General features: G+C 36.4%; 2 protein-coding genes across 3 annotated transcripts; both read left to right on the forward strand.

The window, feature by feature from the left end:
* Positions 1-1076: 1076 nt before the first annotated feature.
* On the forward strand, positions 1077-2433 carry LOC133864385 (uncharacterized). Of its 2 annotated transcripts, none has more exons than XM_062300709.1 (2): positions 1077-1893; positions 2068-2433. In XM_062300709.1, exons 1-2 carry the CDS (start codon positions 1267-1269, stop codon positions 2119-2121), a joined length of 681 nt encoding a protein of 226 aa, XP_062156693.1. In that variant the 5' UTR covers positions 1077-1266; the 3' UTR covers positions 2122-2433. The 2 variants fall into 2 exon arrangements, with proteins under 2 accessions (XP_062156693.1, XP_062156692.1); XM_062300708.1 differs by having other exon boundaries at positions 1087-1893; positions 2072-2433.
* Positions 2434-10283: 7850 nt separating this feature from the next.
* LOC133864823 (uncharacterized) lies at positions 10284-11721 on the forward strand. The gene is made up of 2 exons (XM_062301245.1): positions 10284-11218; positions 11397-11721. Exons 1-2 carry the CDS (start codon positions 10592-10594, stop codon positions 11517-11519), a joined length of 750 nt encoding a protein of 249 aa, XP_062157229.1. The 5' UTR covers positions 10284-10591; the 3' UTR covers positions 11520-11721.
* Positions 11722-13237: the final 1516 nt, after the last annotated feature.

A 13237-nucleotide genomic window follows, 5' to 3' on the forward strand; every position in this document is an offset into this window, starting at 1 on the left:
TGCTCACTTGTTTAAAATTTTAGGTTTTATAAGAATTTTCTTGCCATTATTTGTTCAAATTACTAACCTCCTATCCAAATAATTGTTGGAGATCTTAATTCTTACTCCTTACTGCTGAAAATGAGTAATAAAAAATGTTTCGTTTAAGATCACCTTCCCTGGCTTTGATTTGTAAAAGATTTAAAATGTTTTTTTGTCATAAAATATTATCAACGAAATTATTTTTTTAAAAAAAATTGATTTTTCTGAAAAAAAAAAATTTTGACGTTTGGTTCGTACGAAAAAAATCACCGACGATGTAAAATGGAATCCAACGATGTCTGGTCGCTGTCACCGGATTCCGGTTAATTTCGCTAGAATTTGGCCTATTTTGGTCGGAAACCTGAATAAATTTTCAACGGTAGAGTTGGTCTACCAACAAACTCTAATACCCTGCTGTGACAGATTCTCGTAAATCGTTTTTCAAAAATTAAAAAGCCTTTTTTCGATCAAACTGAAAATAATTTTTGTTAATCATTATTTTTACTTTCATCAAACATAAAAAAAAAAAATAAAATAAAAAAAAATAAAAAAAAAAAAAAATACCAAAAATACCAAAAATATTTTTCAAAAAACATTTTACACCTAAATAAATCCGAAGATTAGTTAATTCTCCCATGTCAAGCTAAAATGCGAGAAACATGTCGTACGTACGAACCCTCATGGCCAACAAAAGTAAAGCAATTGCACCGGCCAGGTCGAAGAAATTCATGATGGTGAATTACTAGCTCTTGCTTTTCCATGAAATCCCACTTCCATATAACCAATCAAAACTACAAATCAAAAGTTAATATTCGATCTCTTTTGCTCTTTTTTGTCTTAGCACATAAGTAGTACTTTTTCACATGGTATCTTCTCGTCTCTTTTTTTTTTTATATATATATATATTTATATAATATTATTTTCCTGTTTTTCTTTTTATGTTTGGGTTTGGCTTTTCCTTTCGTAATCCTACAAATTAATGTGAATCACATCATTGGACCCGCACAATTTATAGGAATCCTTTTTTATTTTCTTTTAAACTTAGAGCTTAATTTTGTTATGTAGATCTGAAAAATTATAATGGGTACTTCGTACTTTTTGGGGCTGCCAATGGAAAGCATAAAGAAGGCACTTGCCAGAACGATTTCTGTGTAAAGACAAAAGACTCTAAAGCCAAGCCACTTGAGGGTTCTTGCCATACTGAACCCATTCGAAGATTCATCATCATCCACATACCTAGCTAACATGGCAACAACCGAAATAAGCCTGAAGCTTTTCATGGACAAGAAGGGCCAACGGGTGCTCTTTGCTGAAGCAGACAAGAAATTTGTTGATTTCCTATTAAGCATTTTCACTCTGCCCGTTGGAGTTGTCACGAGGCTTCTGAAAGAGGGAGGCGGCATGGTAGGCTGCTTGCCAAGCCTCTACCAAAGCATTGAAGATATGAGTGTTACTCACATCAAACCAGACAAAAGCAAAAGCTTCCTGTTAGAACCCAAAGTAATGCTTTGTCCTAAAGTCCCTCTCCTATTGCCAAACATTGGGTCGACATTCCGTCAATTGTATAGGTGTTCGAACTCAAACAGATACAGCACCTGTACCAATTACGCGACAGATGAAGACAGCACAATTTGTCCTCATTGCAAACATAAGATGGACCAGATTTTAACATTCGTAGACCCACCGGGCACAATCAGGGAATCCTCCACTAGTAAGGACGGTTACGTGAAAGGGACGGTTACATACATGGTGATGGATGATCTGGAGGTGAAGCCCTCTTCCCCCACCACTCTTGTCTCTCTTTTTGCCAAGTTTAATGTCAAGAATATAGGTGATATTGAGGAGAAAGTTGTCGATGTGGGCATGGATGAGGTATGCCACTCATGACTCGATCATCCCCTGCTTTCGGTGCATTACAACTACCAAATTGCTTCTTTCGCTATCAGTTTAATTTGTTTATTATTTTTGGTAAACATTGAATAACAAAATCGTTAAATTTAGGGTATTTGATAACTATTTTGCTTCTTTAACTGGTTTGGTGGCTAGCTAGGGAGTGAAACTGCTCGAGGCTTCATTGCGATCAAAGACTGTTTTGACTGATGTTTTCCTTCCGGCCGAGATCATTAAAACTGGAGGACTCAATTGAGATTAATGATCGAATAACGATGATATATGCTGCGGATTTGATATGAGAGCGGGAGCGTGTGTACCACTACTCATCATTTCCATCAGAATGAGTAATTAAATCAAGGTATTGATTGTTGTGAATGAATCATAAGTTTATAGCAATTAAGGCAATGTTGAAAATCAGTGTGCTTTTATTTCTAGCTGCAAGAGCTATGTAAGGCTAGTACTATTCATACAAAATAGTAATCATGTGATTACCAATTTGGTGTTCCCTTTTAGTTGCAATCATGTTTCTCATTTTCTGTTCCATGATTGACGTTGGAGAGATGATTTTTGCATATCACTTGTCTATCTTTTGTACATCACTTTTTTAAATTAACCATTGAATTTGTAAGACCCACAATTATTAACATGTGTCATACAGATCAAATGGTTGATTTAAAAAAAATAATGTATAAAAGATGTACAAGTAATGTTCATATAACATGTCTCTTGACGTTATGTTCCGTGTTAGTCAAATATTGAACGTACGTGGCAATATGCCTTTTACTATGTTTATGAAGTAACATTATGCTTTATCAAATTAGTACGTAAACTTCTGTTAATTATAGATCGATATTGCCGAAGATATTTTGTAGTATGGATGACTTCTCAAGCAGGGAAGGAATTAAAAATTTAATTTGACGAGGGCCGAATTGTATTAAAAAATCTTTTGAGGCCAGGGGCCAAAATTTTTTTTTTTTTTTCCATCACTACTCCCAACTCTCAAGTGAGGTGTTTGAGGTGTAACTTAAGAAAATTTGATTGGGTTGAGACCAACTTGACCTTATTGATAAATGCCAGAGTTCTTTCTAGCGTACTTCTGGTGTCCATTTGAAAGGACATAAATGTAATAAAAAAAATTACATCTATGTCCTTCTGGATGACATGCATGCAATTTTTTTTATTTTTTTTATTACATTTATGTTTTTCAAGATGGACACTAGAAAGAGCTCTAACATTTCTCGACCTTATTTTGCATGCCTAACATGACAATTAATGACTCGGCTATCAAAGTTACATCACTTTGTTTAAGTATTATTAATGATTAAATTTAACTTTTCCTATCAGTTTAAGTTTTTAAGAAAAACGGTAATTTATTATGGTATTAGAGCCAAATGTCAATGTCCTGAGTTCGAACCTTGACTCTATTAATTAACCCCAATTTCAATTAAATATTGCACGTGTTAGATCTCTTATTAAAAAAGAGTTTGAACCTTCATGTGAGAGGGAAATTGTCCAAATTTATTTATTTTTTCGAGTAGAGACATCGTCAATTGAGTGGTATGTAATTTGAGTGGGTACGTGGACTTTACCCTTAAACTTATCTCTTCTTATTTAAACTTTTAGAAAAAGTGATAAACTAACAGAATTACTATATATGTTTGCTTAATTTTTATCATTCTTATTTTATTTTTTTATTTGGCCAAGAGTAATCCCGGCTGGAGTACTTAACTTCCAAGTATTTTCTTTGGGCCAGAATAAGTAACACTTAAGGAGTTCAAACATTTTATTTCTTCCAACTAATTATCCTAATCCCTACTCAACTCATCACTTGATACCCACCAAATTTAAGACAACATGCATGACCAATTATGCTCATGCATGACCACTCGATCTGTAACCCTGCCTCTTATGAGGTTATCCATCTATCCACCTTTTGCATCAAAGGCCATCGAAGGGAAGCAAAAAACTCCCCTTTCCATTCTGTCATAAACCTTCCGCCTGTCTGGAGGTGACTATCATGAGGCTCCTAGCATTGACTAAATTTCTTTGGCGCTTGACCACAGGGGGAGGAGAAATCTCACTCTCATATCAGTATTGGTGCCTTTGCTCCTATGCACCGGTTTTTGGCAAAGATAGTTGTGACAAACTTCTGGCCTCAAGCTCGTCGGAGTGAGCTTACCCTCAAGAAAGCCACCCTTCTATATGATATTGTGATGAGGACGCCCTTCTATCTGTCCAAGCACATTTTGCACACAATGTTTGAGGTTCGTGATGAGACGAACACCAGTCTGTCCTTTGGGTGTTTGATCACTCAAATATGTCTTTAGTTTGTGACAGACATTTCAGATTCTAAGTCCAGATAGGGGATTTCGAATCCTCTTGGAAAACAGACTCTCATGAAGTCAAAAGCTCAGTTACGGTACAAGGGTCAAGGCGAAGTTCCTCAGCCTCCACCAGTTCAAGTTGACACTTTGGCTGCTGCATCATCATCTCTGTTTGTGCCTCCTACCTTCAATATTGAAGCTGCTTTTGCTCAGCTAATGTCTACTATGGGAGCTCTCCAGCGGAAAGTCAATCTTATTGGAGAGCGTGTTCAACAGAATCAAATCGACATTCGGGAGTGCTTGAAATATCATCACTTCAAACCTGATGATGAGGATTGAGAGTTTTTATTACTCTCTTTATTTGTTCTTGTTTGTTGTTGTTTTGAGAACAATTTACTTTTATGAGACTTTGTGTATTTTTTAAATGCCAGTGGTTTTTCTCTTATACTTTGTTTACCCTTTGTCATTTTGAGACAAAAATGGGGAGTATTATTTGTTTTTGGACCAAGAATGTATTTTCAAACCGGTCAAGTGTTTTTTGTCCCAGAATGGCCAAATGGGGAGTTTGTTAGTATTTTATGTTGGCAACATTATGGATAACAAAAACACTTCATGTAACGGTTTCTTTTTAAACATGATTATCGGTTTTATTCAGAGTCTTCAAGTTATCTAGAGAGTGTTTATTTCAAGCCATGTGACTAGTCACAAGTTTTTAGAAGATGTCCATGAAGATTCCATACAGTTTCCTAGTTAGAATAGCCGATTCCTATGCAACCGTCTAGACGGCCCTTTGAAGGTGTCCAGACGCCCCTCAATGTCTAGAAACTTCAGCGTTGAAGATGTCCGGACGACCGAGCTACACTGTCTGGATGCTAGGTCAAGCTACTCCGAGTTCGACACAGAGTTGGATTTCAGTCGACACTATTTGGGAAGTTTCTGCCAGACGTCCGAACGAAGTGCCAACACGTCTGAACGCTACCCAGTGTTCCAGAATATTTCGGGTTTCCTTTACGGACGCGGAAAGGAGTGACAGTGAAGACCGTCCGGATGCTCGGCCAAGCCGTCTTGACGTGGTCCTGTTTGGGGAAGAATTGCACTATTCTAGAAAGGCAATAGTAGAAGACCGTCCGGATGAGGCTATGTTACTGTCCAGACACTGCTCGCTAGAATATGATTTTGAGCAGATTTAGGTTTTCTTTAAGCCTATAAATAGATGGCTCTAGGCTTGTAATTTGTAAGAATTCAGTATAGAATTCCATAGTGTTTAGAGATGTTGTTTAGGAAGAATTGAATATCCGCTAGCTCTCTAGCCATTGCCGGTGTTTGTTCTTTGTTTCGTGTAAAGTCTAATTTCAAGGTCGGCTTTAAGGTAAATCATTTCATTGAAGACCCCTTCAAGTAGGAGACTTGGTTGGGAAGCATTCACGATGAGCTTCGTGTCAAAGTTAAAGGTGTTGGTTTGTAATTGGCTGCATTCTGTTGGACAAAATCACTTATATGTAATGATGCTTTTATATAGGGATTTAGTTATTTTTAGAGTTTTCATAATCAGAGTTATATTTCTAGAAGATTCTGCACAGATTCCAAGTCAGAGAAATCGAATCCCTTGCATCCGTCCGGACGAAGTGATATTCCTTCCAAACGCTCTACTGTCCAAGCATCATCCGTCTGGTCGACGAGAACTTTCCGTCCGGACCTTCCTCTGTGTCGAGAACCTTTGAACTGTTCCAGCTTGCATCTGTCTGAACATCTTAGCAACACGGCCGAGCACCTCTCAGTGTTCGACAAAGAAAAGGACTTCATTCCAAAACACAGATATTGGAAGACACTTGCAACCGTTCGGACGATGTGTGTTCCAGTCCGAACGCTATCCTTGATAAGGCAAGTCGTGCATACAAAGTTCAACCGTCCGGACGTTAGACTTCATAGTCCGGAGGCTCAAAGTCTTGATATGGAAATTGCTTGCAGCTAAAGTGCATTCATCCGAACGCAGCCCTTTTCAAGAAAGAATATCATGCGATTTTGGAAAGCCGGTTGTACAATTGTTCATCCGGACACCCTCAACTACCGTCCGAACGCCGCCTAGAAAATTCAAGTCAAGCGCAAATTTGGATTACTGTAGCCTATAAATAGAAGCCCCTAGGCATGTTGTTTGTAAGAATTCGGCAATAAATTTCGTAGTGCTTAGAGAGTTTATTTTTAGAGTTATTGTGCTGATTCATTCACTTTCAAGCCGTTGCCAAGTGCTGTTGCTGTGCTGAACTAAAGTTTATCTTAAGATTGGCCCTAAGGTAAATGATTTCATTGAAGACCCCTTCAAGTAGGTGACTTAGTTGGGAGGTGTTCGTGTTGGGTTACACGTCAGAGTGCTAGATACGATCGCTGCATCGAGTATGTGAGTGTTATTGTCTATGTACTAGCTTTGTCTTCTGAATAGTGGATATCCTGTGTTTGGCTGCCCCGAAGTGATTTTTCTTTTAATTGAGTTTCTACTTTGTCAACAAAATATCTATCTCTTTATTTTCCGCATTGTGATATTTTGTTGCACACTATTGCATATAATTGATAAATTATAAGTCCTATAATTTTCAAAAGGTATGACTACTGCATCAGAGGTATGTGAGTATGAGTGTCTTATAACTAGCTTTGTCTTCGGAATAGTGGATATCATGAGTTTGGTTGCCCCGGAGTGGTTTTTCTATTCACGGAGTTTTCATTTCATCAATAAATATAGGGTTGGCAATTTTTGACACGACCCGCGAACCCGACACGAAAACGACACGAGAAAATAGGGTTTGGGTTTGTATAATCGGGTTCGGGTCGGAATCGGGTCAACCCGATTCTGACCCTTTTTTTAAAAAAAAAAAAAAAAAAAAAAAAAAAAAAAAAAAAAAAAAGGAGAAAAGAAGTAAAGAAGAGTCGAAGACTCGAAGTGTCAACAACCCGAACCCGAACTGAAGTCTGAAGCCCCGAGTGCGAACGCAGCGAACCGCCGAACCCTAGCCCACTGCCCACTGCCGCCCAGTAGCCCGCATGCCGCCCGCCCGGCGACACCACCACCGGCAGATAAGAGCGAGTCGACGCCCGCCATCTACTGACGGCACCACCAACGGTCCAACACGACCGGCAGATATCATACGGCTTTACCCTTCTTCTCACCTCCTCAGATTCTAACGAACGTGTAGAATCGAAAACCCAGCATGTATTTTTCTTGGCAAAAGTTGTTTTCTTTCAAGTTTATTTGCTGTCTAGTGTCTTCTTTTTCATTTAACTGTTGAATATTCGGGTGGTGTTGTGATTTTCGGGAGGATTTTTCTGTAGGAACAACCGAATGGGTATTGTAAATTTTTGGGTTTGATTGTGTGATTTTGTGGTGTTTCGGTTGGTACTGAGTTTCTTGTAATTGTGGGTCTTGGCCGAATGATGGGTTGATTTCTCGTGTCTTCCATTGTAGTCGTGTGAGTGTTGATTTCTGTGGATTTTAAGTAGGTTGATTTCATGGAGAAATTTATGGGTTATTTTGATGGCCGAATGGTGGGTGTTGTTGATGTATTATTACTAATGGCCGGTTGGTGTTTTGGATTTTTTCTGTAGATAGACCGAATGGGTTTTCGTTTTCTGTTTGAAGTTGAGGTTCTGGGTGTTGATGGTTTAGTTTTTTAACGTGTCGGGTCGTGTCGGGTAAACGGGTGACACGATTATTAGTCGGGTTTGTCGGGTCGTGTTCAACCCGATTAATAATCGGGTCGGGTTCGGGTTGACACGATTATATAATCGGGTCAGTCGGGTTGACCCGAACCCGACCCGAATGCACGAATTGCCCACCCTAAATAAATATCTTGTCTTTTTTATTTTTCACATTTAAGATATTTTGTTGCACACGAACACACACTTGGTTAATTTACAAGTAATATTTATTTTCAAATACTAATGTTGTTATTCTGCTCAATTTTATAAAATATAAAATTGGAATGGTTTTATAACTGTGACAATTAGCTATATTAATTGTTATGTCTATAAATAGATATTATGTTATTATAATTTAAAAGTAAAAATGACAATTTTTATTAAAAATGGTATTTTTGTCATTATTTATAAATGTTATTATAATGCTCACATGAAATATGTGGCATTAGAATTAAACCATTTTATATGTCGTTATTATGCCTAAATTATGTTAGAAATTATGTTAAGGTTTAAAGGTTAAAAATGAAAATAGTGTTGATATGAGTTTATTAGTGGATTATACTAATTCACTATTATTGGTATTAAATTATATTGCAGTTAATATTTGTGTGAACACTTTTTTTGAAGCAAAGAAAGAATTGTGAGTATTTCTCACTCACTAGGGATGATATGTGGTGGTCTTTCATAATGTATTGATTTCTACTTTATTTAATTGTATATGAGTTGTTTGGCATTTCACATGTGTTGTTTAGAGTTTTTCATGTCACTGTGGTGAGTATTTTTCACTCACTGGAGATGATACATGGTGGTCTTTAGTAATGTGGTATTTCCTGTTTTATTTAATTATATGCGAGTTGTGTGGAATATGTGTTGTTTGGAATATTGTGTAGTTTATTGTCATGAATAATGAACATGTTAATAAATTGTCATTGCATATTATGCTATTAAGGATTATGAAATTGTTAATAAGAAAGACCAAGGATTAACGTCCTACGGCGAAGAATGCATGTTAACGTCATAATGCATCAATTAATCATGTAGACCTAGGGTTAACGTCCCCAAGAAAAGACCGAATGTGGTAGTCCCGAGGCAACATTGATTTAGACCATAGGTTTTAATAAGTCCAAATGTGGTTAGAGTCCCCAGGCACTGTTCAGTGAATCACCAATATTAATAAGGCTATGGTTTAAATCCTGAGGCAATAAGTAAGAATAAGAATGCAACTTAAAGTACTAAGGCAAAGACTACGGGTTTAAGTCCTGAGGCAAGAATGAGTAAATGAAATTGTGCATACATATATAACTGCCATTGTTATGTTGTATGGTGTACTTTTAAATGAGTCAGTATTTCATTATGTTATTAGAAGTTGTTGACTCACTTAACCACAGTATGAGATTGTGGTGATAACCACAATCGCATGCAAGTTTATGCAGGTCCAGACGAAGGATGGAATGCCAAGAATTATTATGTTAATTTTATTTGAGACATTTTATGTTGACGTGTAATATTTGATATGTAGGATAAAATAATGGGTTATTTAGTGTCGCATGTAGCATATATGCTATTGCTTTGAGTGTATTTATTATATTAGAACTCATGGTTCGTGTTTTAATATAATGAGGTAATTCAGTTAGCTTTGCCGTGTTATGTTCCCTAATTGTTAAGAAAAAATATATTCCATTCTCAAATATTTAACTCTGATGACGTCGTAATGTCATGTGGAAATCGAAATTTTTACTTACGCCTTTTTTGTAAAAAACGGGGCGTTATAGTGGTCAAGGACGTAATCGGGCGAGTGGCACTGGTTATTTCAACACGACTTACAGGGGCAGTAGATTTTACCATCAGGTGTTCTACAGTTACTAACTGCAAATGCCACAAATGATCTACATCCCTCTTTGTATTCCCTCGTACCTCGAGTCTTTGTCATCCTAGTCTTGTCCATCCTTTTCTCTACGTACATTACAAAACAATAACAAATGAACACATAAAATTGATAAAATTAATTTTCATTGTATGTTCTTAGTAACTTATTCAAGGACCCAAATTATGATGAAAGAGAAGAATAGATTCTAGACTTGATGTATTTAATTTTTTAGAAATTATGATGAAAGATAAGAATAGATTCTAAACTTGATTTATCTAATTTTCTAGAAATTATGATGAAAGAGAAGAATAGATTCTAGACTTGATTTATTTAATTTTCTAGAAATTATGATGAAAGATAAGAATAGATTCTAGACTTGATTTATTTAATTTACACAACTTCAAGCGTACATACAATACATGGTGAGAATTATATTAGAAGGTGATCATGGTATTTCATGTACATATATGGGCATAGAATTATGAATTTAGGCGTATGCTATTGAGACTTTCGTAATCCTACAAATTAATGTGAATCACATCATTGGACCCGCACAATTTACAGGAATCTTTTTTTATTTTCTTTTAAACTTAGAGCTTAATTTTGTTATGTAGATCTGGAAAATTATAATGGGTACTTTGTACTATTTGGGGTTGGCAATGGAAAGCATATAAAGAAGGCACTTGCCAGAGCGAATTCGATCTGTGTAGGACAAAAGACTTTAAAGCCAAGCCTATTGAGGGTTCTTGCCATACTGAACCCCTTCGAAGATTCACCATCATCCACATACCTAGATAACATGGCAACGACCAAAGTAAGCCCGAAGCTTTTCATAGACAAGAGGAGGCAACAGGTGCTTTTTGCTGAAGCAGACAAGAAATTTGTTGATTTTCTATTTAGCATTTTCACTCTGCCCGTCGGAGCTGTCATGAGTCTTCTGAAAGAAGGAGGCGGCACGGTAGGCTGCTTGCCAAGCCTCTACCAAAGCATTGAAGATATGAGTGTTACTCACATCAAACCAGACAAAAGCAAACGCTTCCTGTTAGAACCCAAAGTAATGCTTTGTCCTAAAGTCCCTCTCCTATTGCCAAACATTGGGTCAACATTCCGTCAATTGTATAGGTGTTCGAACTCAAACAAATACAACACCTGTATCAATTACGTGACTGATGAAGACAGCACAATTTGTCCTTATTGCGAACTTAAGATGAACCGGATTGTAACATTCATAGACCCACCGAGCACAATTAGGGAATCCTCCACTACTAAGGACGGTTACGTGAAAGGGACGGTTATATACATGGTGATGGATAATCTGGAGGTGAAGCCCTTGTCTACCACCACTCTTGTCTCTCTTTTTGCCAAGTTTAATGTCATGAACATAGGTGATATTGAGGAGAAAGTGGTCGATGTGGGCATGGATGAGGTATGCCACTCATGACTCATCCCCTGCTTTAATTTCTGTGCATTACAACTACCAAATTGCTTCTTTTGCTGTCGATCAGTTAATTTGTTTATTATTTTTGGTAAACATTGAACAACAAAGTCGTTAAATTTAGGGTATTTGATAATTATTTTGCTTCTTTATCTGGTTTGATGGCTAGGGAGTGAAACTGCTCGAGGCTTCTTTGCGATCAAAGACTGTTTTGACTGATGTCTTCCTTCCGGTCGAGAACATTAAAACTGAGGACTCAATAGATACAACGGAGAGATATCCCGCAGAATGAGTAAATCAAGGTATTGATTGTTGTGAATGAATCAAAAGATTATAGAAGAAGAAAAAAAAAAATCATAAGATTATAGCAACTAAGACAATGTTGAAAATCAACGTGCTTTATTTCTAGCTCCAAGAGCTCTGTAAGACTAGTGCTGTTCATACAAAATAGTAAATTAGTAATCATGTGATTGCCAATTTGGTGTTGCCTTCTAGTTGCAACCATGTTTCTCATTTTCTGTTCCATGATTGACGTTATGTTCCATGTTCGTCAAATCTGGAACTTACGTGGCAATATGCCTTTTATTGTGTTTATGAAGCAGCATTATGCTTTATCAAATTAGTACGTAAACTTCTGTTAATTATAAACTGATATTGCCGAAGATATTTTGTAGTATGGATGACTTGTCAAGCAGGGAAGGAATTAAAAATTTAATTTGACGAGGGCCGAATTGTATTGAAAAATCTTTTGAGGGGCCAAATTTTTTTTTTTTTTTTTTAAAAAAAAAGTCTAAAATAATTTTGTTTCTAACAAATTTAAAGGCTAAACAATTTTTTTTTTTTTTTTGACAACTATTTTTTTTTTTTTTTGAGGGGGCCATCCCCTTAGTTCAATCATTGCTCTCAACTCTTAAGTGAGGCGTTTGAGGTGTAACTTATGAAAATTTGATTGGGCTGAAACTAACCTGACCTTATTGATGAATGTTAGAGTTTCTTTTAATGTTCTTTTGATATCCATCTGGAATGATATAAATGTAATAAAAAAATATATATCTATGTCATTCTGGATGACATGGATGCATTTTTTTAATTTTTTTTATTACATTTATGTCCTTCTACATGGACACCAAAAGAACACTAGAATGAGCTCTAGCATTCCTCGACCTTATTTTGCATGCCTAACATGACAATTAATGGCTCGGCTATCAAAGTTACATCACTTTGTTTAAGTATTATTAAATGATTAAATTTAACTCTTCCTATCAATTTAAGTTTTTAAGAAAAACAGTGATTTATCATGGTATTAGAGCCAAACGTCTTGAGTTCGAATTTTGACTCCATCAATTCACCCTAATTTCAATTAAATATTGCTCGTGTTGGACATCACTTATTAAAAGAGAGTTTGACCATTCACGTGAGAGGGAGATTGTCCAAATTGATTTTTTTTTTTCTTCTTTCGAGTAGAGACATTATCAATTGGTTGATACGTAATTTGAGTGGGGCACGTAGACTTTACCTTTAAACTTATCTTTTCCTATAAACTTAAACTTTTTAAAAAAAAGTGATGAACTAACAGAATTAATATATATGTTTGCTTAATTTTTATCATTCCTACTTTTATTTTTTTTATTTGGCCAAGAGTAATCCCGGCTGGAGTACTTAACTTCCAAGTATTTTCTTTGGGCCAGAATAAGTAACAGTACTTAAGGAGTTCAAACATTTTATTTCTTCCAACTAATTATCCTAATCCCTACTCAACTCATCACTTGATACCCACCAAATTTAAGACAACATGCATGCATGACCAATTATGCTCATGCATGACCTCTCGATCTGTAACCCCTACCTCTTATGAGGTTATACATCCATCCACCTTTTGCATCAAAGGCCATGGAAGGGAAGCATAAAACTCCCCTTTCCATCCTTTCATGGACTTTCCGCCTCTTTGGAGGTGACTATCATGCTACTTTTTTTGGTGGCTTTTATGTTTTTTCTACTTTCAATATCATC

The sequence above is a fragment of the Alnus glutinosa genome, chromosome 3, assembly GCF_958979055.1.
Source record: "Alnus glutinosa chromosome 3, dhAlnGlut1.1, whole genome shotgun sequence".
In the NCBI taxonomy this organism is placed as follows: Eukaryota; Viridiplantae; Streptophyta; class Magnoliopsida; order Fagales; family Betulaceae; genus Alnus; species Alnus glutinosa.

Bases quoted from the DNA above. Each gene is read 5' to 3' on its own strand.
- LOC133864385 (XM_062300708.1), top strand. From the start codon at position 1,267: ATGGCAACAACCGAAATAAGCCTGAAGCTTTTCATGGACAAGAAGGGC. The intron at 1,894-2,071 runs GTATGCCACTCA...GTGGCTAGCTAG, and splicing joins TCGATGTGGGCATGGATGAG to GGAGTGAAACTGCTCGAGGC.
- LOC133864823 (XM_062301245.1), top strand. From the start codon at position 10,592: ATGGCAACGACCAAAGTAAGCCCGAAGCTTTTCATAGACAAGAGGAGG. The intron at 11,219-11,396 runs GTATGCCACTCA...TTTGATGGCTAG, and splicing joins TCGATGTGGGCATGGATGAG to GGAGTGAAACTGCTCGAGGC.